At 38.0% G+C, this 19,069-nt stretch overlaps 2 protein-coding genes across 2 annotated transcripts; one reads left to right on the top strand and one right to left on the bottom strand.

Moving 5' to 3' along the window:
* Nucleotides 1-322: 322 nt before the first annotated feature.
* slc39a1 (solute carrier family 39 member 1) lies at nucleotides 323-6,345 on the bottom strand. Its single transcript, XM_020637678.3, has 4 exons — nucleotides 6,055-6,345; nucleotides 4,829-4,959; nucleotides 4,036-4,350; nucleotides 323-2,272 (listed from the first exon to the last, which is right to left on the bottom strand). Exons 1-4 carry the CDS (start codon nucleotides 6,167-6,169, stop codon nucleotides 1,919-1,921), a joined length of 915 nt encoding a protein of 304 aa, XP_020493334.2. The 5' UTR covers nucleotides 6,170-6,345; the 3' UTR covers nucleotides 323-1,918.
* A 1,264-nt stretch (nucleotides 6,346-7,609) lies between these two features.
* On the top strand, nucleotides 7,610-12,109 carry tmem208 (transmembrane protein 208). Its single transcript, XM_020637683.3, has 6 exons — nucleotides 7,610-7,809; nucleotides 9,439-9,534; nucleotides 10,219-10,278; nucleotides 10,382-10,518; nucleotides 11,226-11,310; nucleotides 11,403-12,109. The coding sequence occupies exons 1-6, from the start codon at nucleotides 7,804-7,806 to the stop codon at nucleotides 11,538-11,540; spliced, it is 522 nt and encodes a 173-aa protein (XP_020493339.1). The 5' UTR covers nucleotides 7,610-7,803; the 3' UTR covers nucleotides 11,541-12,109.
* Nucleotides 12,110-19,069: the final 6,960 nt, after the last annotated feature.

The following is a 19,069-nucleotide window of genomic DNA, read 5'->3' on the forward strand; positions in this document are numbered from 1 at the left end:
TCGACCATAAAACAATGCCTGAGGGAAAGTATGCGATTAGATCTGGGATCCAGGGGGCCTAATTCATTGTTTTGTCGTCTGGTAAATGGTAAATGGTAAATTGATTTGAGCTTGTATAGCTTTTCTAGTCTTCTGACTACTCAAAGTGCTTTTAAACCGCAGGTCGCAACTACTTATTCGCACCCATTCACACACTGATGGCAGAGGTTTCTATGTAAATTGACCATCAGAAATAACTAATCCCATTTGTACACATTCACATACCACACAAAGAAGCAGTGGACTCATCAGACATGTAGCTGCAGGAGCTGGGGATCGAAACCAGTGGGACATCAGGCCAAATTTTATGTTACAAAACACATCTGATAACTTATTCAGTAATACATCAAGTAATGTCATTACACCATTTAATAGCCTATCTAACATAGCAGTTAGCTAGCTAACATTGCACAAGACATTTGTTGGTATGTGCATGCCCATTTAAACTGGTATTACCCAAAAAAATGTTTTTGCTGACATATGCATGTTTTTTGTGAGACAAATAATCCATAACCTCCAACTTCTGCTATTTGTTCTGTTGATGAAACCATCAGACCCTCACATGAGGGACTAAAACAGGAAATGTGACTGAGCACAGTTAATAATCTGCATGTGATGGAATTAGCATAATAGTTGAATTGAGTGTAAGCAGGCTGAAAGCACAGACAAACTGGACCTTTTTTAACTCTGTGCATACTTTTGAAATGTATTTTCACACTGCTTTAATACTTAGTATATAAAAAGCATACATTATTATTATTATCAAATTATAAGTATGGGCCATTAAAAGTACCGTATTTGCCCTTAAACCAAGAACATTTGCAGTAAAGCACCCAATGTGTTGTCCTGCTTGCTTTGATATCTTGATGCTGGTAAAAGAATGAGCGTTGGAGTGAACATTGTGGCAAACAGAAAAGGCTGAACACAGGCAAAGGTCAATAGAATGTAAATAACAGGGATGAGCAGTTTTAAATACAGCCAAATACATGTCATTCTTTCTCATCTGTGGTAATAACCACTGAAGCTTTATTATAAAAGTGCAAACAGAATAAAAATGAATCAAACATTTTCTCTCTTATTTTGGCATTCAACTTTCTAAGGCACCAGGGAATCAGTTTACATGTACAAACTAGTGATCTGGACTGCCTGAAATGTTGATCAATCATTCAGTTAGTAAAGATGAGGCGTAAAAGTGTTACAATAGTGAAACCTACAACTAAAAGAATTGAGCTAAACTGTCAGTATTAAGCAAATCAACTTGTGTCAGTAGAAACGGCATTAAAAATAACAATTCACTAAGGCCAACCGTCAAGCTGTGTCTGTAGTGAAGGGCGTACCAAGTAAAACACTAAAACCAAAGTGCGGAAGCTTCTTGTTTGGATTCATTACAATTAAATGTAAACCTTAAAAATCTGGTGGTGCCTGTATACTAGTGTGATTGAATTAATTATAAGGTATCATATGCGTACAACTCTGCCCTTTGTATCCAGAGGTTTCCTGGATAAAGGTTAGATTGTGCTTTTGTTTGCAGGTCAGAAGCATGTTTGAAAACACGGATAGTGGTAAATGAGTAGACACAGTGATCTTTTCCCTGTGCTTCTCGAAGTGGTTCAACAAACTTGCCTTAGCTTTACGTGTTTCCTCTTTCCTTTCAACCCAATACATGATATTAGGGAATCCTCTTTTAACAAATGTTTTTAAAGTATCTTAAAAGTGATAAAACCACCATCTGTTGTCATGCTGCCTTTACGATTAAAGACTCCAGAGCTGGATGTAACAGTGCAAAAGTAACTCTACTTCTTTGCTGCAGTAGATTGCACAAAGCGCCCAGGTCACATCCTGACACGGGCGCCAGCTGATTTGCCACCTGGTCTCAGTCTCAGCCCAAAAACGTCAAAGTTGCCATGACGCTGAAGCCCAGCAGGATGAAGAGCACCTTGATAATCTGTCTCCCAGGGGAGTTGAGCTCATGTGGGAGGATCTCCATAAACGTGATGTAAACAAATGTCCCTGCAGCGAGCCCCTCGAGGATGGCCTGGATGAGTGCTCCAGCTGCTAGCCCCGCCTCCATTACAGAGATGCCGATGGCGATGCCTATGGGTGACATCATGGCGAACACTCCGATGTAAGCAGCCACCCATAACGGACTGACGGCGCTCTGGACCAGCTTCACAGATAGGCTGAACACGATGATGCTCTTGTGGATAAGTATAGCGACACAGAGCTCTAAAACCTGGAGAAAACGCAGACATTTAATGGTTAGTTCTTGATATAATGGGCAATTAGAAAAACATCTGCACAAGTAATTGAAGAGTTTATGCAAATGTAGTGCAAGAAAGAAACATTTATTAACAGAATCTTTCACTCTGCTATTTATACAGTGGTAGCTTTGTGTTTCACAGTAGGCATCACTTGGTAATACTTTTTATGAGTAAGTACTCAACCCTTGGTGCTGTTGTACCTGGTGTCTGTTTCATTACTTGAAGTATAAATTGTATTATGTTTTCCTTTGTTCTATCAGATATTGGTATTCTTTGGCTTCGTGTAGCATCGCAATATTTCTAAAAAAATAAATAAAGCAACCGTTTTAATTAAATGTTTTTTATCGCCTTAAATGTTGGGCTGAAGTAATGTATTGCATTATTGTCGTTTTTTTTTTTTATGTAAAAGAGGAGACAATTAGAAATCACTATCCATACAGAAGAAATCCCTTTGCTTCACAAAACCTGTCCTATATTGCACACTAGGTGTCCAGTGTAAAAATGTGTCCCTTTTGAGAAGTATATACTTCAGAATTTATGTCTCCTTTGAAAATGAGATCTCAAATGAGGTTTTGTCTTAATAGGTCAATCATTGTATCATCACTCTCTGAAATCTATTTCTTTAAGTAGTGGAGTACATTCCCAGCAAAATAAAATAAAACACAACAACTGGTTTTGTATAGCTGAAGAGTCCTGAAGGCACACTGATAGGATGCTGATGCCTTATGTCTCATGAGACATCCTCACGAGGATGTCTTATGTGGATTAAGCTAATAGCTGGCTTTTAACCTCATAAGCTTCCTACACTTCAGTTTTGTGAACTACAACCATAGCACCATACAGCACAACACCAGGTCATTTTCATTACAACTTATATTGTCATTGATCATGCACACCGTTGCAACAAAGGATATTGACAAAAAGGATTGAAGGAAAGACCAAGTGCAGGGAATTAACTAGTCACATGATAAAGTTTATAACTGAATGGCTTTACACTCAAAGGCTGGAATAGGAGTACTGTGCTCTGACGTTTAAACAAAGTGTATCACATGTTATTAAGTGTGATGAACCTGTGACAGGAGGGTGATATAATTAAGTCTGTGTGGGAGAAAAGGAAGAGGATAAAATCATGCATTGTGTTAGTTCTATATGCAGAAGCTGCACATGAGAATAACAACTTCCTAACCCATTTACATGGACTTTAAACAAAGTTTAACCTCCCCTGGTTGGAAATCCGTACAGGCTTATGAATGGGCTTATGTGTGAGTGCAGCAAGTAGTTATTCAAGCTGTTTACTGTAAGTGATTGGGCTTGTTGGTGACTGTTCGCATAGCATGGAAATGTGTTGTTTTATACCATTTCCTGCTAGCCTCAGTTGCCTGTATTAATTTTCTATTCTTGCATTTGTATTACAGAAACATCCTTGGACACGTTTTCTTGGTATCAACACAAAAACAGTCACCATTACAAAGAAATCATCCAGCTATTGCTGCATGCTTTATGCCTCAAATTAACAAAATTGAGTATTTCCATTTATTGTATTTATTGCCGTCTCACACAGACAGGCTCTCTGCACACAATGTGTGAAAGAGCAAGTTCCAAAAAGTGGAAGTGTTTTAATGAAACACTTCCACTTTAATGATAAAGTGTTTGTTAGACCTCAAGGATACACATTATGTGTTCTGGTGAATTACACTGAGTGGAAATAAAACTACTGTACTCTCTGTCTTCTTACCTTTGAGTCTGTGCTCTGCAGACCAATAGCTAGGCCCTCAAATATCGAGTGGATAGAGAGGGAGAAGAAGAGCATGAAGGAACGAAAAGGGGAGTGAGCGTTGAAGTCAACGTGGACGTGTTGGCTGCTGCCCTCCACATCAGGGTCCGCTACAGGGTTGTGCCCGTGTCCATGACCGTTCCTGTGGTCCTGTATCAGAGGCGCCCTCTCCTCCTGAGCTCCTCTCACCCCCCCACAGTTTAGGACTATCCTCTCCAGGATGAGGACAGCGAAGAAGCCAGATGCCATGATAAACTCTGGAAGGGGGAAGTTGGTCTGTTTGTGACCACCACAGAAAAGATTAATATGTTTTCAGGCTTGGTCTAATAAAATCAAACTTTAGACAGACAACAGTAAATGATGTCTATGAGGACCCCTCTACATCAAGGTCAGACTGTTTATTTTAAAACAAAAGTAACTGGAAGAGCAGATTTACTCTAGAAGGATAAAGTCATTACAAAGATCTTATAACAAATGTCTATCACTTGTTCTCACATTATTCAAAGCATTTAGACACGTATTGTCCTTCACTATCTTACATAATAAATACGGCTGAAAAAGGTTTCATTTACTACTTTTTTATGGGTTTTTTTGACAATTTTCACTTTGGACTGGGCATTTTTCACTACTGCTGTCACTTTATTCCAAAGGGCTGATAGATCATTTGAAAAATGTTGATGGATACATTTAAAAAAAATCACTGTTAGTTTCAGTGTAAATGTGTGATATATGTGAGGCCCGTTCCTGGACGTACCTCCACACTCCGAGCCTCCAGCTCGACGCTGATGTCGGACAGATAAGTGGGAATGATGTCCAGCAGACATGCTGCCAGGAAAACACCACCAGCAAAACAGCTAATCAGACTCAGGACTGTCCGTTGGATTTCTGCAAATGAAAAGAATGTTGTTTTAAAAAAGCATCCATTATGTTTTACACAATGGTACCATTGTAACACAAAATAACTCCCTGAACTGCAAAGTAAAGAATGCATCTTTTCCGATCATTCATGAAGACTTTTAACTTCTCATCAACTGGGTGAATCAAATGACTTAATGTATCACTGCCACTCCCTCCAAAAGGTGGAATATTTTTTCTTTCAAGGGCATGTGACACATCTCGGTTGTGAAAGAAGAAACAAAAGTCAAAACTCAGCGGAACACATACGAATGTAGGGAGGAGAAATTACACTTGTTTCACTTCCATTTAAGAAGGCCAAACTTCACTAAACAGACTCATTTTTATCATGCATGAAAGCAAAAGTGACCACATTGCTGAGAGGGCTTTTGGGCCTCAGGCTTCATCCCTTTCAGCTGACTTCAGCTAAGGCTTGAAAGAGGGGGTAATTAATACTTCTATTTATTTATTTTTTAGCCCAATTAAGTTCACTTAAATTAGAGAAGCCATGTATTGGTGCAGGGATGAATAAACAGAGACAGGCCATGTGAAAATAAAACGTGCTTATAATTATGCATCATCATGGTTATTGACTGTGAATGATTGGGACCAACCATTAATATTATTATTATTATTACCATATAATAAAGCACTCCATCAGTTATCACTAGTAGCCTGTCAGCAACAGCTAATAGCGTTGATAAGACTATCTAGAATTAAAACATGTGATCAGACAGTCAGGCGCATCGTCTACCTTTCATGTTAGGAGGGTCCCCTATACCAAACTTCATTCAAAACTCCGGAAATTTGAGGTTAGGCTTATTAAATGCGGACGTAAATACATAGAAGAACAGAAATGAAAACAATATTATCATCAGTGCATTTCCTGTTTTAGATCGGCAGCTGTTTCCAAAAGAAAACATAACTCTAATCAAAGTAAAAAGTCAGATTTATTGTCTATAACCCTCATTGTTTACCTCCTGCTGTCCACGACTACTGTCCCCTAAGAGGAGGCTGTAACAGTCATATTAGTGTTTTATTTATAATCTTGATGTTAGACTCTTAAATTACACAAATGATACCTACCTGTCGCGTTTGTGTCTCTGAACCACAGGACTCGAGCTGGGATAAATCCAAAAAGGAGAGTCAAAAACAACAAACCAAACAGAGAGCCTACTTTCACTCCGAGCAAGTAATCCATTTTTTTTTTTTTTTAGCATTAATTGTCAGAAGAATGAGGTAAACTAACTAACTGTACTATCATTTGATACGCTATGAAGCAAACCGGAGCTTGCTAACCCCAAGACGACAAGAGTTTCACTGAGAAAACAACAACCTTAGTATTATATATGGAAAGCATAGGCTGCGCTGTTTGGACTACGGTGGCCTATAAGGCTAAAAGAAAAACGAATCGCGAAAGTAATGAATTGTAGTTCTCTCTCCTAAGCTCTTGATAAATCCTAAGAAAGTGCCCTTAATGGGGCTTGCTGACCTTGTTAAATACACGTAATACACATAATACACATAATAATAATAATAATGATAATAATAATAATACACATAATAATAATACACATAACATTATTAATAATAATAATAATAATAATGATAATAATAATGCAACACATAATAATAATACAAATAACATTATTATTATTATTATTATTATTATTATTAATAATAATAATAATAATAATACATTTAATTTGTAACGCACTTTACATTTTTGCAAAAAAATCTCAAAGTGCCACAGGAAGAAAAAAATAGAAATAAAAACAAATTTAATCAACTAAGCAACTAACGAAACTAAAAGCACAAGCAGAAGGCTTTGTTAAAAAGCCCTTTTAAAAGCATCAGCAGACTGTAATACAACTTGGTAGTAGGATAAATAGCATAAAATTTAGTAAAAGTAATTTAACTGAAAATAATGATGAATTAAGTATGATGCATATAAGGCAAAAATGTATTTACTTAAGTGACAAAATTAAATTAGAGATGGGCCTTTAATTATTTTCAAACCAAGCTGGTGCCTAGCAAAGATGGGAAAGACTATGATAGGATTGTAAAAAAAATGTACAAAATTGGGATCGCATTAAAAAAATACAAACAAATTAGAAACTTCTTGCTTTTGTAAGACGGCCTACCCATGCCAACCTGCTGCACTTTTTTCTACTTATTTGTGATCTGCAAACTATTTCAACGATAGTCAAAATAAATGAACTGGGGCCTCTAATTAAGAAATGCCTTTATTTCTCAAAACTTGCAGCAACACCAGGCTATAGTAAAGGGGACTGTGTTTTAAAATGTTTTCAAGTGTTATTATTTATTTTAAGTGTTATTTAAAGTCTACTTGAGGAACATGAACTGTCAGCTGTGATTTTAAACTAGTTCTTTTAAACCTTTAAACCCCACTGCAGGTTTATTTCTCACATGTTTTATCTTAGTTGAGTTTTGGTCACAAACAATTATTCTATGATAGAAAAGTCTTATTGTAAAGACATCACTTGAGTGTTCCGCTATACATCACATTTTTCCTGCTGTAACTGTATTCATTTTACCTTTTTTTGGAAATGGCCAGAAGGTGGCTCCTCGTCACCAGTGATCGCCGCTTCAGCTACCACAAGAAGACGACGAGTTGATGACGTCGACTTTAAGCGCCGGAAATGTTGACCCCAAGAAATGCCAAATGCTGATGTGTTACAAGAAATTACAGCGCAGGGAGACTTTTGAGTTTGTTTTTTTGAATGCAGTAACTTAATAAAACGGAGAAAGACAGCGTCGGGTTTACAGGTCGATGTCAAAGAAGACGCAGAGAAAGAGATCAACAGAGAGCCGATGGCGGTGAGAGACAGAAACACATGTTTACTTATTCACATCTGTCTATTTATTAAATACAACTTCATTCTAAGTGATGCTGGAGAGCAAAGCGACTAAAGTGCAGTGAAAGTAGTTGTAGAAGAAGCAAACTAGCGTCTGTTTTGGAAATAATAAAGACGACTAAATGTAATTATCCTGTGTTTTATCCTCCACTGTTGTCATGAAGTTAAATCTCAGTTTTGATCATTTAAAAGAAAGTGACATACAGTAATCTAAAACTGACTTATTGCTTTCTGGGTATAAGGTGTGCATCTATTCAGATATGTGTTCATGCAGATGTTGAAAATCCTTACTTCTAAGGTTTTGTTCATTCAACATTAACCCTTCATTATCACTAAATACAGTTTTTAAATGCAATGCAATATTCGTTGTTTATCACATTTCATACACATTTAATAATAATAATAATAATGCATTTAATTTGTAACGCACTTTACATTTTTGCAAAAAAATCTTAAAGTGCTCCAGGAAAGAAAATAAAATAGAAAACAAATTTAAATAGAAATAAAACAACAAAATAGAAATAAAACAACAACAAATTTAAATAGAAATAAAACTAATTTAATTAAGCAACTAATGAAGCTAAAAGCAGAAGGCTTTTTGTTAAAAAAGTGGGTTTTTATGTAAACTCAATGTGCTTTACAGAAGACACAAATAAACAAACACAATACAACTTGTAAATAAATGAAGAAATAGATTAAAAGCACACGTCAAAACACATGTATGTAGTTTAAGGGGATACCAACTTGTACAAAAAAACACAACCCTGTAAAATCAGCATAGTATAAATGTGACCAGTGTTTCCCCTAGGTTTACAGCGTTGGGGGGGGGGGGGGGGGGGACACGCCAACATGCCGACATGACAACACGAACACTTGAAGGAATCTTGGTGTTCATGTGATACTTTTAATGACAGCTGTCCTTTTCTATCGGAAAGGTATCCTTAAATGACTTCTTTCCCTGATTTCCGACTCTATCCACTATCCTATCTCTACAATAAAGGCCAAAAATAAATCTTTAAAAAAGAATATATATATATATATATATATATAAAAATAAATAATGGTAGGGGAAACACTGGTGACTAAAATCTACAGTAAAAAGTTGTTAAACATTAGAGATGTTGAGTTAATTTATTTGCTTTGGAAGACTTACATGTATTGAAATACACATTCTACTTCTTCTTTTTGAGGAAACGGCTTTAGAGGATGTATCTGTGTGTCCATTTACATTTTGAAAAACAGTCGCTCTTATCAAACTTTCCAGCGTTATAACAAGAGAGTTTGAATCGTGAAAATGATCAAGCTGGTGTCGTATTTATTGCAACCTTATGTCTGGAAGTAGATAAAGTAATCCTAAAGTTTTGATTCATTTTGTGATGTGCCGTTATTTTACAACTCTGATTTCTGTTTACATGGAGTTACAGTTAGATTTTTAATAAATTAGACGTCTCACCAACTATCACACAAAAAGGCATTTCGGCAGAGTTCTTTTACACTTTACTAAACTGACTGAGAAAGCTTTGATTGGTTGATATTGTTGAGAAACCGTCTGATATTGCTGAAACTGTTCTTTATTTGTTTTGCCCTGCAGCCCAAAGGTAAGGTTGGCACAAAGGGAAAGAAGCAGATCTACGAGGAGAATGAGGCAACGCTGAAGTTTTACACACGAGTCATCCTCGGAGCTAACGTAAGGACATTATCGTGTTCTGTAACTGATAAGACTGACCTTGCAGTCCTTGAATGATATGTGATATAAACATCAGTTTAATGATTTATTTCCTGTGTGAACTTTATTCCACTTGGATCATGGTTTTGTACACTTTTTCAAACTTCCTTTTCAGCAAGCTGTCGATCATCCATGCAGCCAGATGTATGTTTCACTGCTAACACTAAACCCAACGATAGTATTGATATGATGTTCTAGGTGTCAATAAAACTCATGGTAACTGTTGTTACTGTCGATTCAATCACTTGTGAATTTGGTGAGAAATATAGAGTATATCTTTTATCCGAGGATAGCGAGGTGTAAACTGGAGGGATCATGATGACTGCGACACACAAAGTATACCAAGGTTTTTTTTTTTAGCTTTCTGAGTGATTTCACAAATTGAAATAATTGTTTCATTAAAAATAATTAAAATAAATTAAATTCTCAGAGGTCCCAGTTTAATCCCTTTTCCCATATACATCGTTTCCATATACACATCCTAACCCTGTCAATTATGTAAAACAGCAAATTGCATATTTGAGAAGCTGGAGCCTTGTTGAAAATGAGTTTTCTCTTGCCAATTAATGAATCACTGGACTTCTCATTGCAGCTCTGTTGTACCGTCACAGCATTCCACTTTAGTAATAAAACGCTATTCCACAGGCCATTTATGCTGCTGTAAATCTTTTGGTTTTCTACAGTTCATCTACATTTTGGACATGGGTGAGTGTTTGTTTCATTTTCTCAAATCTTTACATGCGTATCTACGTAGTAATATGTTGTTACACCACTAACCTGACTGCTCCTAATCTTTGTATTCCTCCAGCTGTGGCTCATGTTCGCACTAGCGGTGTATGTCGGGAGTTACCGCTCCATGTCAGCCATGGCCAAGCCCGTGTTTGCTGAGGATGGAAGTCTCCTGGACGGAGGAATAGACTTGAACATGGAGCAGGGAATGGCAGAGTAAGTGAGCTTGAAGGTCTATTTACACTATTAAAACAATCTATCAGCCTTTATTTAAACTGGTCAGTGTGCATACAGTAAATGTCATTTTAGGGCTGCTTTCAGATGTTACTCTGCTCTCCTGGTTTTGATACCCGTGTTGATAGTATTGATACCTCTCATCTGTCTACAATCAGTCTCTCCTAACCACCTGATTGGTTGGATGTTTTGAGGACAGGAAGCTTTGCAGACCTAACTCATGGCCAGGAGTACAACTCGCCCTCCTCCACTACATAAATTACTTAATTTATATTTTTACCTGGAGGCAACAGTGCACTGCAATCAAACATCAGTCTGTGCTAAGATAATGAAGAACAATGATCCTGAGACATGCATAGAGTTGTCTGTGATTAAATCTAAATATTTGTTGTTGTTTATTTCTGTATGAACACATATTGTTTACTAACAGATGATTACAGTAGAAAAGGTTATTTTCCAAAGGAATTGTGCATTTATATTAAGACGTTTTGGCAACATATTTTTCTTTTGGACTTTCTGAAAAGGATCAAATGTAAATATTTGACTTAATATAGTAGAATACAAGTAAACAAGCAGTCCTATCATTTTGTTTATCTGGTTTAATTTCTTGCTAAACAGCACATAGTTTGTTTATTTCAGAACACGAGATTTGTCAGTGATAAATAATTGTCCCTGTGTTCTTGTTTTAGGCACCTGAAGGACGTCATCCTGCTCACAGCCATAGTTCAAGTTCTCAGCGTTATCTCCTCTTATTTTTGGTATCTTTGGCTGCTGGTAAGAGCTTTTGTAGAAGATATTGTAAGCCCCATTTGGTGATATATGTCTCATATTATGTCTCATAATTTGATCTTCTGTGTGTGTGTCAGGCTCCGGCGCGTGCCATGCACCTGCTGTGGGTAAACTTCCTGGGCCCCTGGTTTATGGCAGAAAGCCCGTCGGCACCTGAGGAAGTGAATGAGAAGAAGCAGAGAAGACAAGAGCGCAGACAGATGAAGAGATTCTGATGCTGCAGAGCAGACAGAGCAGTATTTTTATACATGGAATCTGATATACAGATAGCGAGTATCTCATAAGTTATTCAGGAAGAAATTCCGTTATTAGGTTAAAGTCAATTTAAACCTGATACTGTGGAATGTTGTTTTCCATGTTTGTTTTCTTTTCCGCTTTTCTCCTAAAATGTAATTTTCTTCCAAAATTATAAAATGAACCGTTCCCTATTAAGTTAATGTCACGGCCCAAATATCATTTATGCTCATGCAGAGTTTGAGGAGTTTTTTTTGTTGAACAAACTTGTCGTCCCCCCCTGAAGATTTCCATCAAATATAAACCCCAACGATCCAGTGCTGCAGTGTTGACAGAGAGTCAAACCGTCGCCAGCTGGAAAAGTCTGTCAGTGCAGCTTTCATCGTGGCATGTCTTTTTTATTTGTATTTTATTTAATTTTTCAATTATTGTTTGATCCAACAGATTCTTCAGTGAGCCCTCACAACAGAGCCACAAGATTGTTTGTAAGCTGTTAAGTCTTATAAATACAAGTTTTAAGAATAAAAGGAACATTTTTGCAATAACAAAATTCTTCAAGACTGTTTAGGGTTAATCATGATGTGGTTTTCAAGATGGATTTTTTTTTTGTCAGCAAATTGTCTTTTCATTTGTGCTGTAGCTTCAGGAACATGAACACAAATGTGACAGGGAAATAAAGAGAGATAATGACTAATAAGAAACGATAACAGTTTAGACAAAGAACCAAAAATATACAAAATAGTAAGACAACTAGACAAACAGAGCAAACAAAGACAAATTGAGAGGTTTTTTTTGCAGCTGAAATGACACAATGATTAACAGAAGATACTTGAGGGATTATGAATAAACAGATGGAAAGGAACAAGGTGGAACATCAGATTAAAGTCGTTGTTTTCAGCACTTCAAAGACCTTCATCTGAGATGGAAACGGCTCACATATTTGGATAAGAGATGACATATCCGCGCAAAGAGATGAAAATTTAATCCTTGAATACTGAAGAAATGTCAACCACTTGGCACGCAGGTATTTTCAACATTTCTATTTCCATCCGGTAAGCTGAGCCTTATTGCCCTGGAGGGGGACGCATTGTTTATTATCAAGTTTACTAAGTGTCTTTACTCTGTCTATCACGTGTTGACAAAGTGTATTCAGTGATTATGTTCCTGCTCAGACTCCAAAGAGATTGAGTGGGCTGCCAAAGCTCTGATCTGCTCCAAATATAATTACAGATTTAGTATTATTGTTGCATCCAACAAGCTGCAGCAAGCAAACTTCAAGTGTGACGGTGTGAATCCTATTAGAATAAAAGGAAAAAGCAAAGCAACTACCACACTGTTTTTAATCCAAAACATGCTCTTTTTTTTTTTTTTTACCCAAGTTTAAGCTTTTCCTTAATGTCAATATCCCTGCAAGCTTTCATGAAATGACTGCTTTTACTTTGCCTGTGTCCTGCCCTCCTTCATTCCAGCCCTGTGGTCCTATACTGTCTCTATTATAGGGTTATAAACAAAGTAACCAAAATTAGAGCAGCACAGCATCCAGTTGTCAGGGCCGATCCCAGATGTGGGCTTTGAGAGGGACCATGTTGCAATGTAATTTACCACTGGGGCCTCTCACTTGCACGTAACCCCACTCCCTCAAAACCTACATATGTAGTCTGTGTTTTCTGCAGGAAAAAGTGCAGAAATGGGCATTTTGATTTATGTTTATCTCAAGTCTGCTTGGAAACTCCCCTGTACACATATAAAACATGTCCCTCAAGGCAGGAAAGAGGACACATGATTGTGCTTGCTTTTAAGGTTTTGCGTAGACAATCTTGCCTTTCCCCTTTTCTTAATAACCCCAAATTATCCCTGCTCTTTAAGGTGCAACATAAAATAGAGCGGTATCTCCTGGAATAACCCCTGTCATGGCTTCTGATTTAAGATGGAGAGAAAAGTGGGAGAGAGAGGTTCTTGTTTACCATGGCAGTAAAAAAGGGTTCATCCTGACAAGATGAAATAAGGGAGTTGAGGTCATTTTCCAGGCTCTATGTGCAGCTTTGCTTGTTATAACCCCCACCTCCATCCGCCTAAAAATGTTTTTTTTAGAGTAAAATAGCTTTTAAGTAAACAAAATTAGATAGATTGAAATAGAGAGATCCGTTGAAGTAGAGCCTTTTGTCTCATTGGCTCCAGCAGATCTTGGCCTTCACATTTTAGATCCCTTTACACTCCCAGGGCCAGACAAAACAGGAAATTGGGGGGCATTTGGGCAACAGGCGAGCCTTTGACCCTTGAACTGCAGCGCTCCCCTTACTTTGAAGTCGAGAGAGAGAATCACAAGTAATTACATACGATGCAGAGTGTGTTCCCTTGAACATTTAGCCTCCCTTGTGTAAACAGAATCAGAGCTCTCTGAGTGTGTTTGGCTGAGCTGTGGGTGTAGTCTGCCTCAAGTTTATAATCTGTGCTTTGTGTTGACCGTGTTTGACTCAAACTACGTCTGACCCAAAAACTTCTCACAGTTTGAGGTTGCAGTTTATTTTATTTTTTATTTTTTTCAAGTTTTCCTTAAGGTTAAAGATGACACCAACAGGCAGCTGCGCTCACAGGTTCGGCTGTAGCCTTAAAAGGAAGCTGTCAAGAATTCCTGCAGCATTTGCCGTGTGTGTGGGGGTGTGTATGTATATGTGTGGGTCTGACAGCATCTTGTGCGCCAGACTTGGTGGCAAATGCTCCACCCTCCTCAGAGATTGTCACCTCTGTTTAACATCTTGCTATGTCCACTGCCAGCCTGTCATCGGTTCCTGTTTGTCACACACTGCAAACTAAACACAAATGAGTAAAACCATAAACGTGATGAGGAACAATAGACACATTTGTTAATGTGTCGCAACTACCAGATTGATTTGAGGGTGAAGACTTTTTTATAGAGTTGGATGTCACTCTTGATTGTCGCATGGAACTGCTCTTGAAAAATCAAGTCCTAACATTAAATATGATCTGTCTGACTCTGCACACAACAACTCCCTTTAAATTATCCTTGGCGACTTCCTGTTGCATAGATTAAATTTAATACTGCTCACTTTTCTATTGCAGTTCAAAGTGTCCCTTTCCCTGTAATTAGGCCTGCACTGCAAGAGAAAAATATGCAATATTAAAGTATATTGGTCAATATTGTGACAACAACATTTGGATTTGTAGACAGACTAGAGACATATATTATTAATCGAAAAACAAGTGTGTTTTGCATAAGATGTGATCTTTAACATTTCTTTTTGGAGTGAGGGCAAAGTGCCCAATGTTGAAAAACAAAATCAGCAGGCAGAGCTTAAGTTAAACAGAAATTCCTTTGAATTTTGTCATCAGTGAAGATAACCTCATCAATTTAACCTCGACTCAATGGGAACATCATCCAACGGTTACTCAATGGTGTGTCTGCCAAATCCTTAATGAGAAGCTCATAAACTTGGAGGCTTTTAAAGTCCTGTTTTGTGCAGTTCTTATTGGTGACTAAAGCTTGCAACCCCATGCAACTTCCATCTCACTGACTAAATTATCCACATTGTGTTCTTGATTTTGAGAAAATCACATGCTATTCTTTTTTTTGAGTTGAAGAACAAACTCACAGATCTGACTATGGGCAGAAACCTCAAGTAATTGATTCATATTCTGTTTTGGAGCTAAATCAAACACAAACATCGATCACAATGTGTTGCATTCTCACACTTAGTTTGTAAAAAACTTACGTGAAATTCTCTCCAAATGAGGTTCTGTGACACTGCATGGTTCAATGTGTTTTCTGGCAAATCCCTTTAATTAATCATAGATGCATGTGTGAGCTGCCAATCCTTCTTTTTTTTTTTTACTTTTCACCTTCAGGAGCTTTTACAACCATTTTTTCAGCATACAATAGCGGCACCTGGGTTAAAGCCACCCACCAATAACATCCCAATTAAAAAATGTCAGTGGGCTTTAAATACCTGTCACCCCCCCCCCCCCCCCCCCCCCCCCCCTCTCTCTCTCTCTCATTTTCCCATCTGCAAATTCTCAAATAAATGCACAAACTGCCAAAATTCTTAAGAAAAGAAGCACACAACTTGGCTTTGAAATTCTTGCAGCTTATATGAACTGTATGATCCAGTGATGCTTTGCACACACTAAACTGAAACCTTTTAGATCCAAATTCTTCCACCTCAGTGAGTGTCAGTGTCTAATTTGGTATTTGAATTACAACTTTGAAAGGCTACATCAATCCCCTCCCTGTAATTTCCTGATTTGTTTGTGCTTTCATTTAAAATAAATAAATAAAAGGTCTTCTGTGAATGACCACAGCCATTAGTCGCAGTGGTGGCGCCACTGTCCACATGACTCCAGCTGAACCAGGACAAGTGAGGGACGGCTCCATCACACTGGGTTCCCTTCCTCTTCCTTTGTTTCCATCCCATTTCCTTCCTCGTTTTCTTAGATACTGTTCCCCCCAATGGAAGTCTAAACAAAATACAATACTGTGAAAGTAAACAAACGCACAAATATCATGTCTACAACCTTGGCCTTCACCAAAACCAGACCCAGTTTTATGAACAACCCAGGACATGGTTCTGGTGTATACATTTGGTAACTGACCTAGATTATGCAGTATGGATTGTAATAATATGTTTGTAGTTTATGGCTCTGATGTAGCGAAATTGCTGTTTGAATTAGCAAATGTTTTCAAAATGTATTGCATGAGCTGAATCAGATATAAATTAGATTAGATTAGTATAGCATACATGTCAAAGGTATCTTTATTGTCCCCACAGGGAAATTTGTTTGCAGCTGGAGACATACAAATACATAAACAACACTAATAAATAATCCAAACATCAAGTGCATAAGTACATTCAACATGAAACATGAAGCCCAGCAGAGATGTTCCAGGCTCACAATAACGACAATATCACAATACCAAAAATATACAATCAATGAAAGAGACCACAATAGCTGATCAAGTGATAATTATTTGATGTCCCTTAAGGGGTAAACTACTGGTTTAATGTATTACTGCTCTGCATTTGGTGTCAGTTTGACCTCTTATAACCATAATCTCTTAAATTCTTTTCACCTCTGTCTGACATCCTGCAACTTCTTCATGGCCGATTATCTTCTCTTTATGTTACCCTCATTCGTGTCATAAGCGCCACCTTGAGGAGTGATGAAGTGGTGACACAGCGAGTACAATTTCCAGGACACATGTTCAGAGCTCCATATTTTAAAACATTAAAATATGTATTTATCGCACCAGGGATTCTATAAATGGATCACATAAATCAGGGTCTCGATTGATCGTCACATTGAATTTTGTCCCAACCCTAACTTCCATGATCCCAGACCCAGGCTACTTCATTCAGTCTTCCCAGGATCTACTAAAACTAAAGCTGTTTTCATATACGTACTCTTGAAAATGTCTTCCTCCTGATCTGGCTGTTCACATAGGCACCTCACAGTGGGAGACTATCACTGTCGGCGAGGAGGGGGACGGGGGTTCTCCTGAGGCAAGAAGGGACATTAAAAGAATTCCGCAGAAGTGGCAGACGAAGCAACAGAGTCAGCTATACGATGCTATCATGAGAATATTTGTCATTATGTCAATGCTTGTAGTCAGTCAGAATCACAATATCAACTAAAGAGCGGAGAAGAACAAACTGGAGAACAGAAAACATAATGCAGCAGGTAAATAAGTGGACGGAGATCGACTGGTCACGTGTAGACTGTCTGTTTGTGTCCACACATGCAGCTCCTCCTGCAAATAAATATCAGGAGTTTTGTGTAAATGTGAAAGCACTATAAGTTGTGTCTTGTTCATGAGAGCACTAGCAGCAGAGTTTATTCACATTGCATTTAAATCCTGTGCTTGTCCTCTGTCCCAATTCTGCAGAAATAGATGTTCGTCAAGTTTAATCCAATTGTAAAACAATATTTAGCCCTAAAGGCAAGAGTGTATTGACAATGTTTCCAATGAACTGTTTGACAGGTGTAACCGGATGTCAAGATGAGATGAATTTCTGCTGCTCTCCAGCAGCTCTGTTAGTCATGGGGACAGAATAAGGCATGCAGTGGTTTTGTAAGATGGTTACAAAGTCTGAGGAATTTGTTAAAATTGTATTTGTATGAGTTCAGACAAATTCCTGCAACTGCATGTAATGAGTCTACCTACACAAATGTTAACATACCTAATGCCTGTGTTGATATATTGATGAGGTTTAAAACACTTTTATGCAGTCCTTGTTTCTCGGGTCGAGTTACAGCCATCACCCATTTCAACTATTTCAAACCTATCCATCCCCGCCCACCTCACGCTATTAGACCTATAATGGAAGTCTAGATTAATGGTTAATTTCCAGGAAACCCCTGTGTTCTGTCATAAAGTGCTTTCCATTAATTAGCGACTCTGTTCCTCGGAGGGGGAGGGTGAGACAAGACAAGGGGTGGAGGGGAAGACGAGAAGAGTGATTAATGAGCTAACTTGTGCAGCCGGCGGCTCGCCTAGCTTCAGAGCTAAGCGTGAGAGCCAGACCCACAGAGAAAGAAAATAAATATGTGGCCCCGGAAAAAAAAAAAAGTGCATGGAAATTCATTTAAAGAGTAGCTGAGTGCCATTTCAAAGAAATGGTGTGGCATTAGGGCTGAACTGTGAGTGAGAGGGCAGAGAGCAAGGCCTGATTACGCCCTCTCTGGAGCCAGACGTCCAGCAGACAGTCAGGGATGGGTGTGTGCTGGACTGAGATCTGTTAACAAGGCAGGCAGTACAGGCGGCTTCTTGACTTCTTTTGCTCTCTTAAGGTGTGAGGTTCCTGCCGAGATGAGAGGATCAATACCACTTCCATATGTTAACTGAAGTGGTACTAGTATTATGATTCTTGTTTTAAAGAAGGGGAGAAGCTTGTTGTTGACAGCTTTATTTTAAGCTAATAACCTGCTGCTGGCTATAATTTAGGGAAACTGTTGCATCCCTAGGTATCCACTTGAGGCTGACTCCGAAAGGCCAAAAAGTCCTATCCAAACCCAAAGTAAAATATGCCGGTTATAAGAGCAGAAATAAAGATGTTTACAGCCTGCTTGAAAATACGACTTTGGTGTGAAAAGTTCTTGCCGAAAGTATAATCATCTGCTTTTTTTAAAATAATTTAATGAGAAGATTGCAACCACTTTTGTATTTGGCAGCAGCCAGTTAGCTTAGTTTAGCATCAACATTAATGCAAAAGCATTTCTAATTATTTTATTTATTGAAATTGAGTTTTTGGGGGCTTGTAATATTTGTCATTTGTTTTACGATAGAACGGAGCTAAACTAGCTGTCTCCTCATCTCCACTATTTGCACTAAGCTAACTGGCTGTACGACATCATATGAGAAAGGTACCAATCTTTCATATAAGTATCTTCCAATAAGGGAATGAGTAATTCCCAAAATGTTGAACTACTCTTTAAGTCAGGATCAGCTTCAAACAGATCAATATTTTGGCTGGCTTATGTTACTGACCCTTGGCAG

Source organism: Labrus bergylta, chromosome 3, assembly GCF_963930695.1.
Source record: "Labrus bergylta chromosome 3, fLabBer1.1, whole genome shotgun sequence".
NCBI classification, from domain to species: domain Eukaryota; kingdom Metazoa; phylum Chordata; class Actinopteri; order Labriformes; family Labridae; genus Labrus; species Labrus bergylta.

Excerpts from the sequence above, each read along its gene's own strand:
- slc39a1 (XM_020637678.3), bottom strand. The coding sequence starts at position 6,169 with ATGGATTACTTGCTCGGAGTGAAAGTAGGCTCTCTGTTTGGTTTGTTG. Across the intron at positions 4,351-4,828 it reads TGGAGGCTCGGAGTGTGGAG|ACCAACTTCCCCCTTCCAGA; the intron begins GTACGTCCAGGA and ends GGTCACAAACAG. Across the intron at positions 2,273-4,035 it reads TGCAGAGCACAGACTCAAAG|GTTTTAGAGCTCTGTGTCGC; the intron begins GTAAGAAGACAG and ends CGTTTTCTCCAG.
- tmem208 (XM_020637683.3), top strand. Across the intron at positions 10,279-10,381 it reads CATCTACATTTTGGACATGG|CTGTGGCTCATGTTCGCACT; the intron begins GTGAGTGTTTGT and ends GTATTCCTCCAG. Across the intron at positions 11,311-11,402 it reads TTTGGTATCTTTGGCTGCTG|GCTCCGGCGCGTGCCATGCA; the intron begins GTAAGAGCTTTT and ends TGTGTGTGTCAG.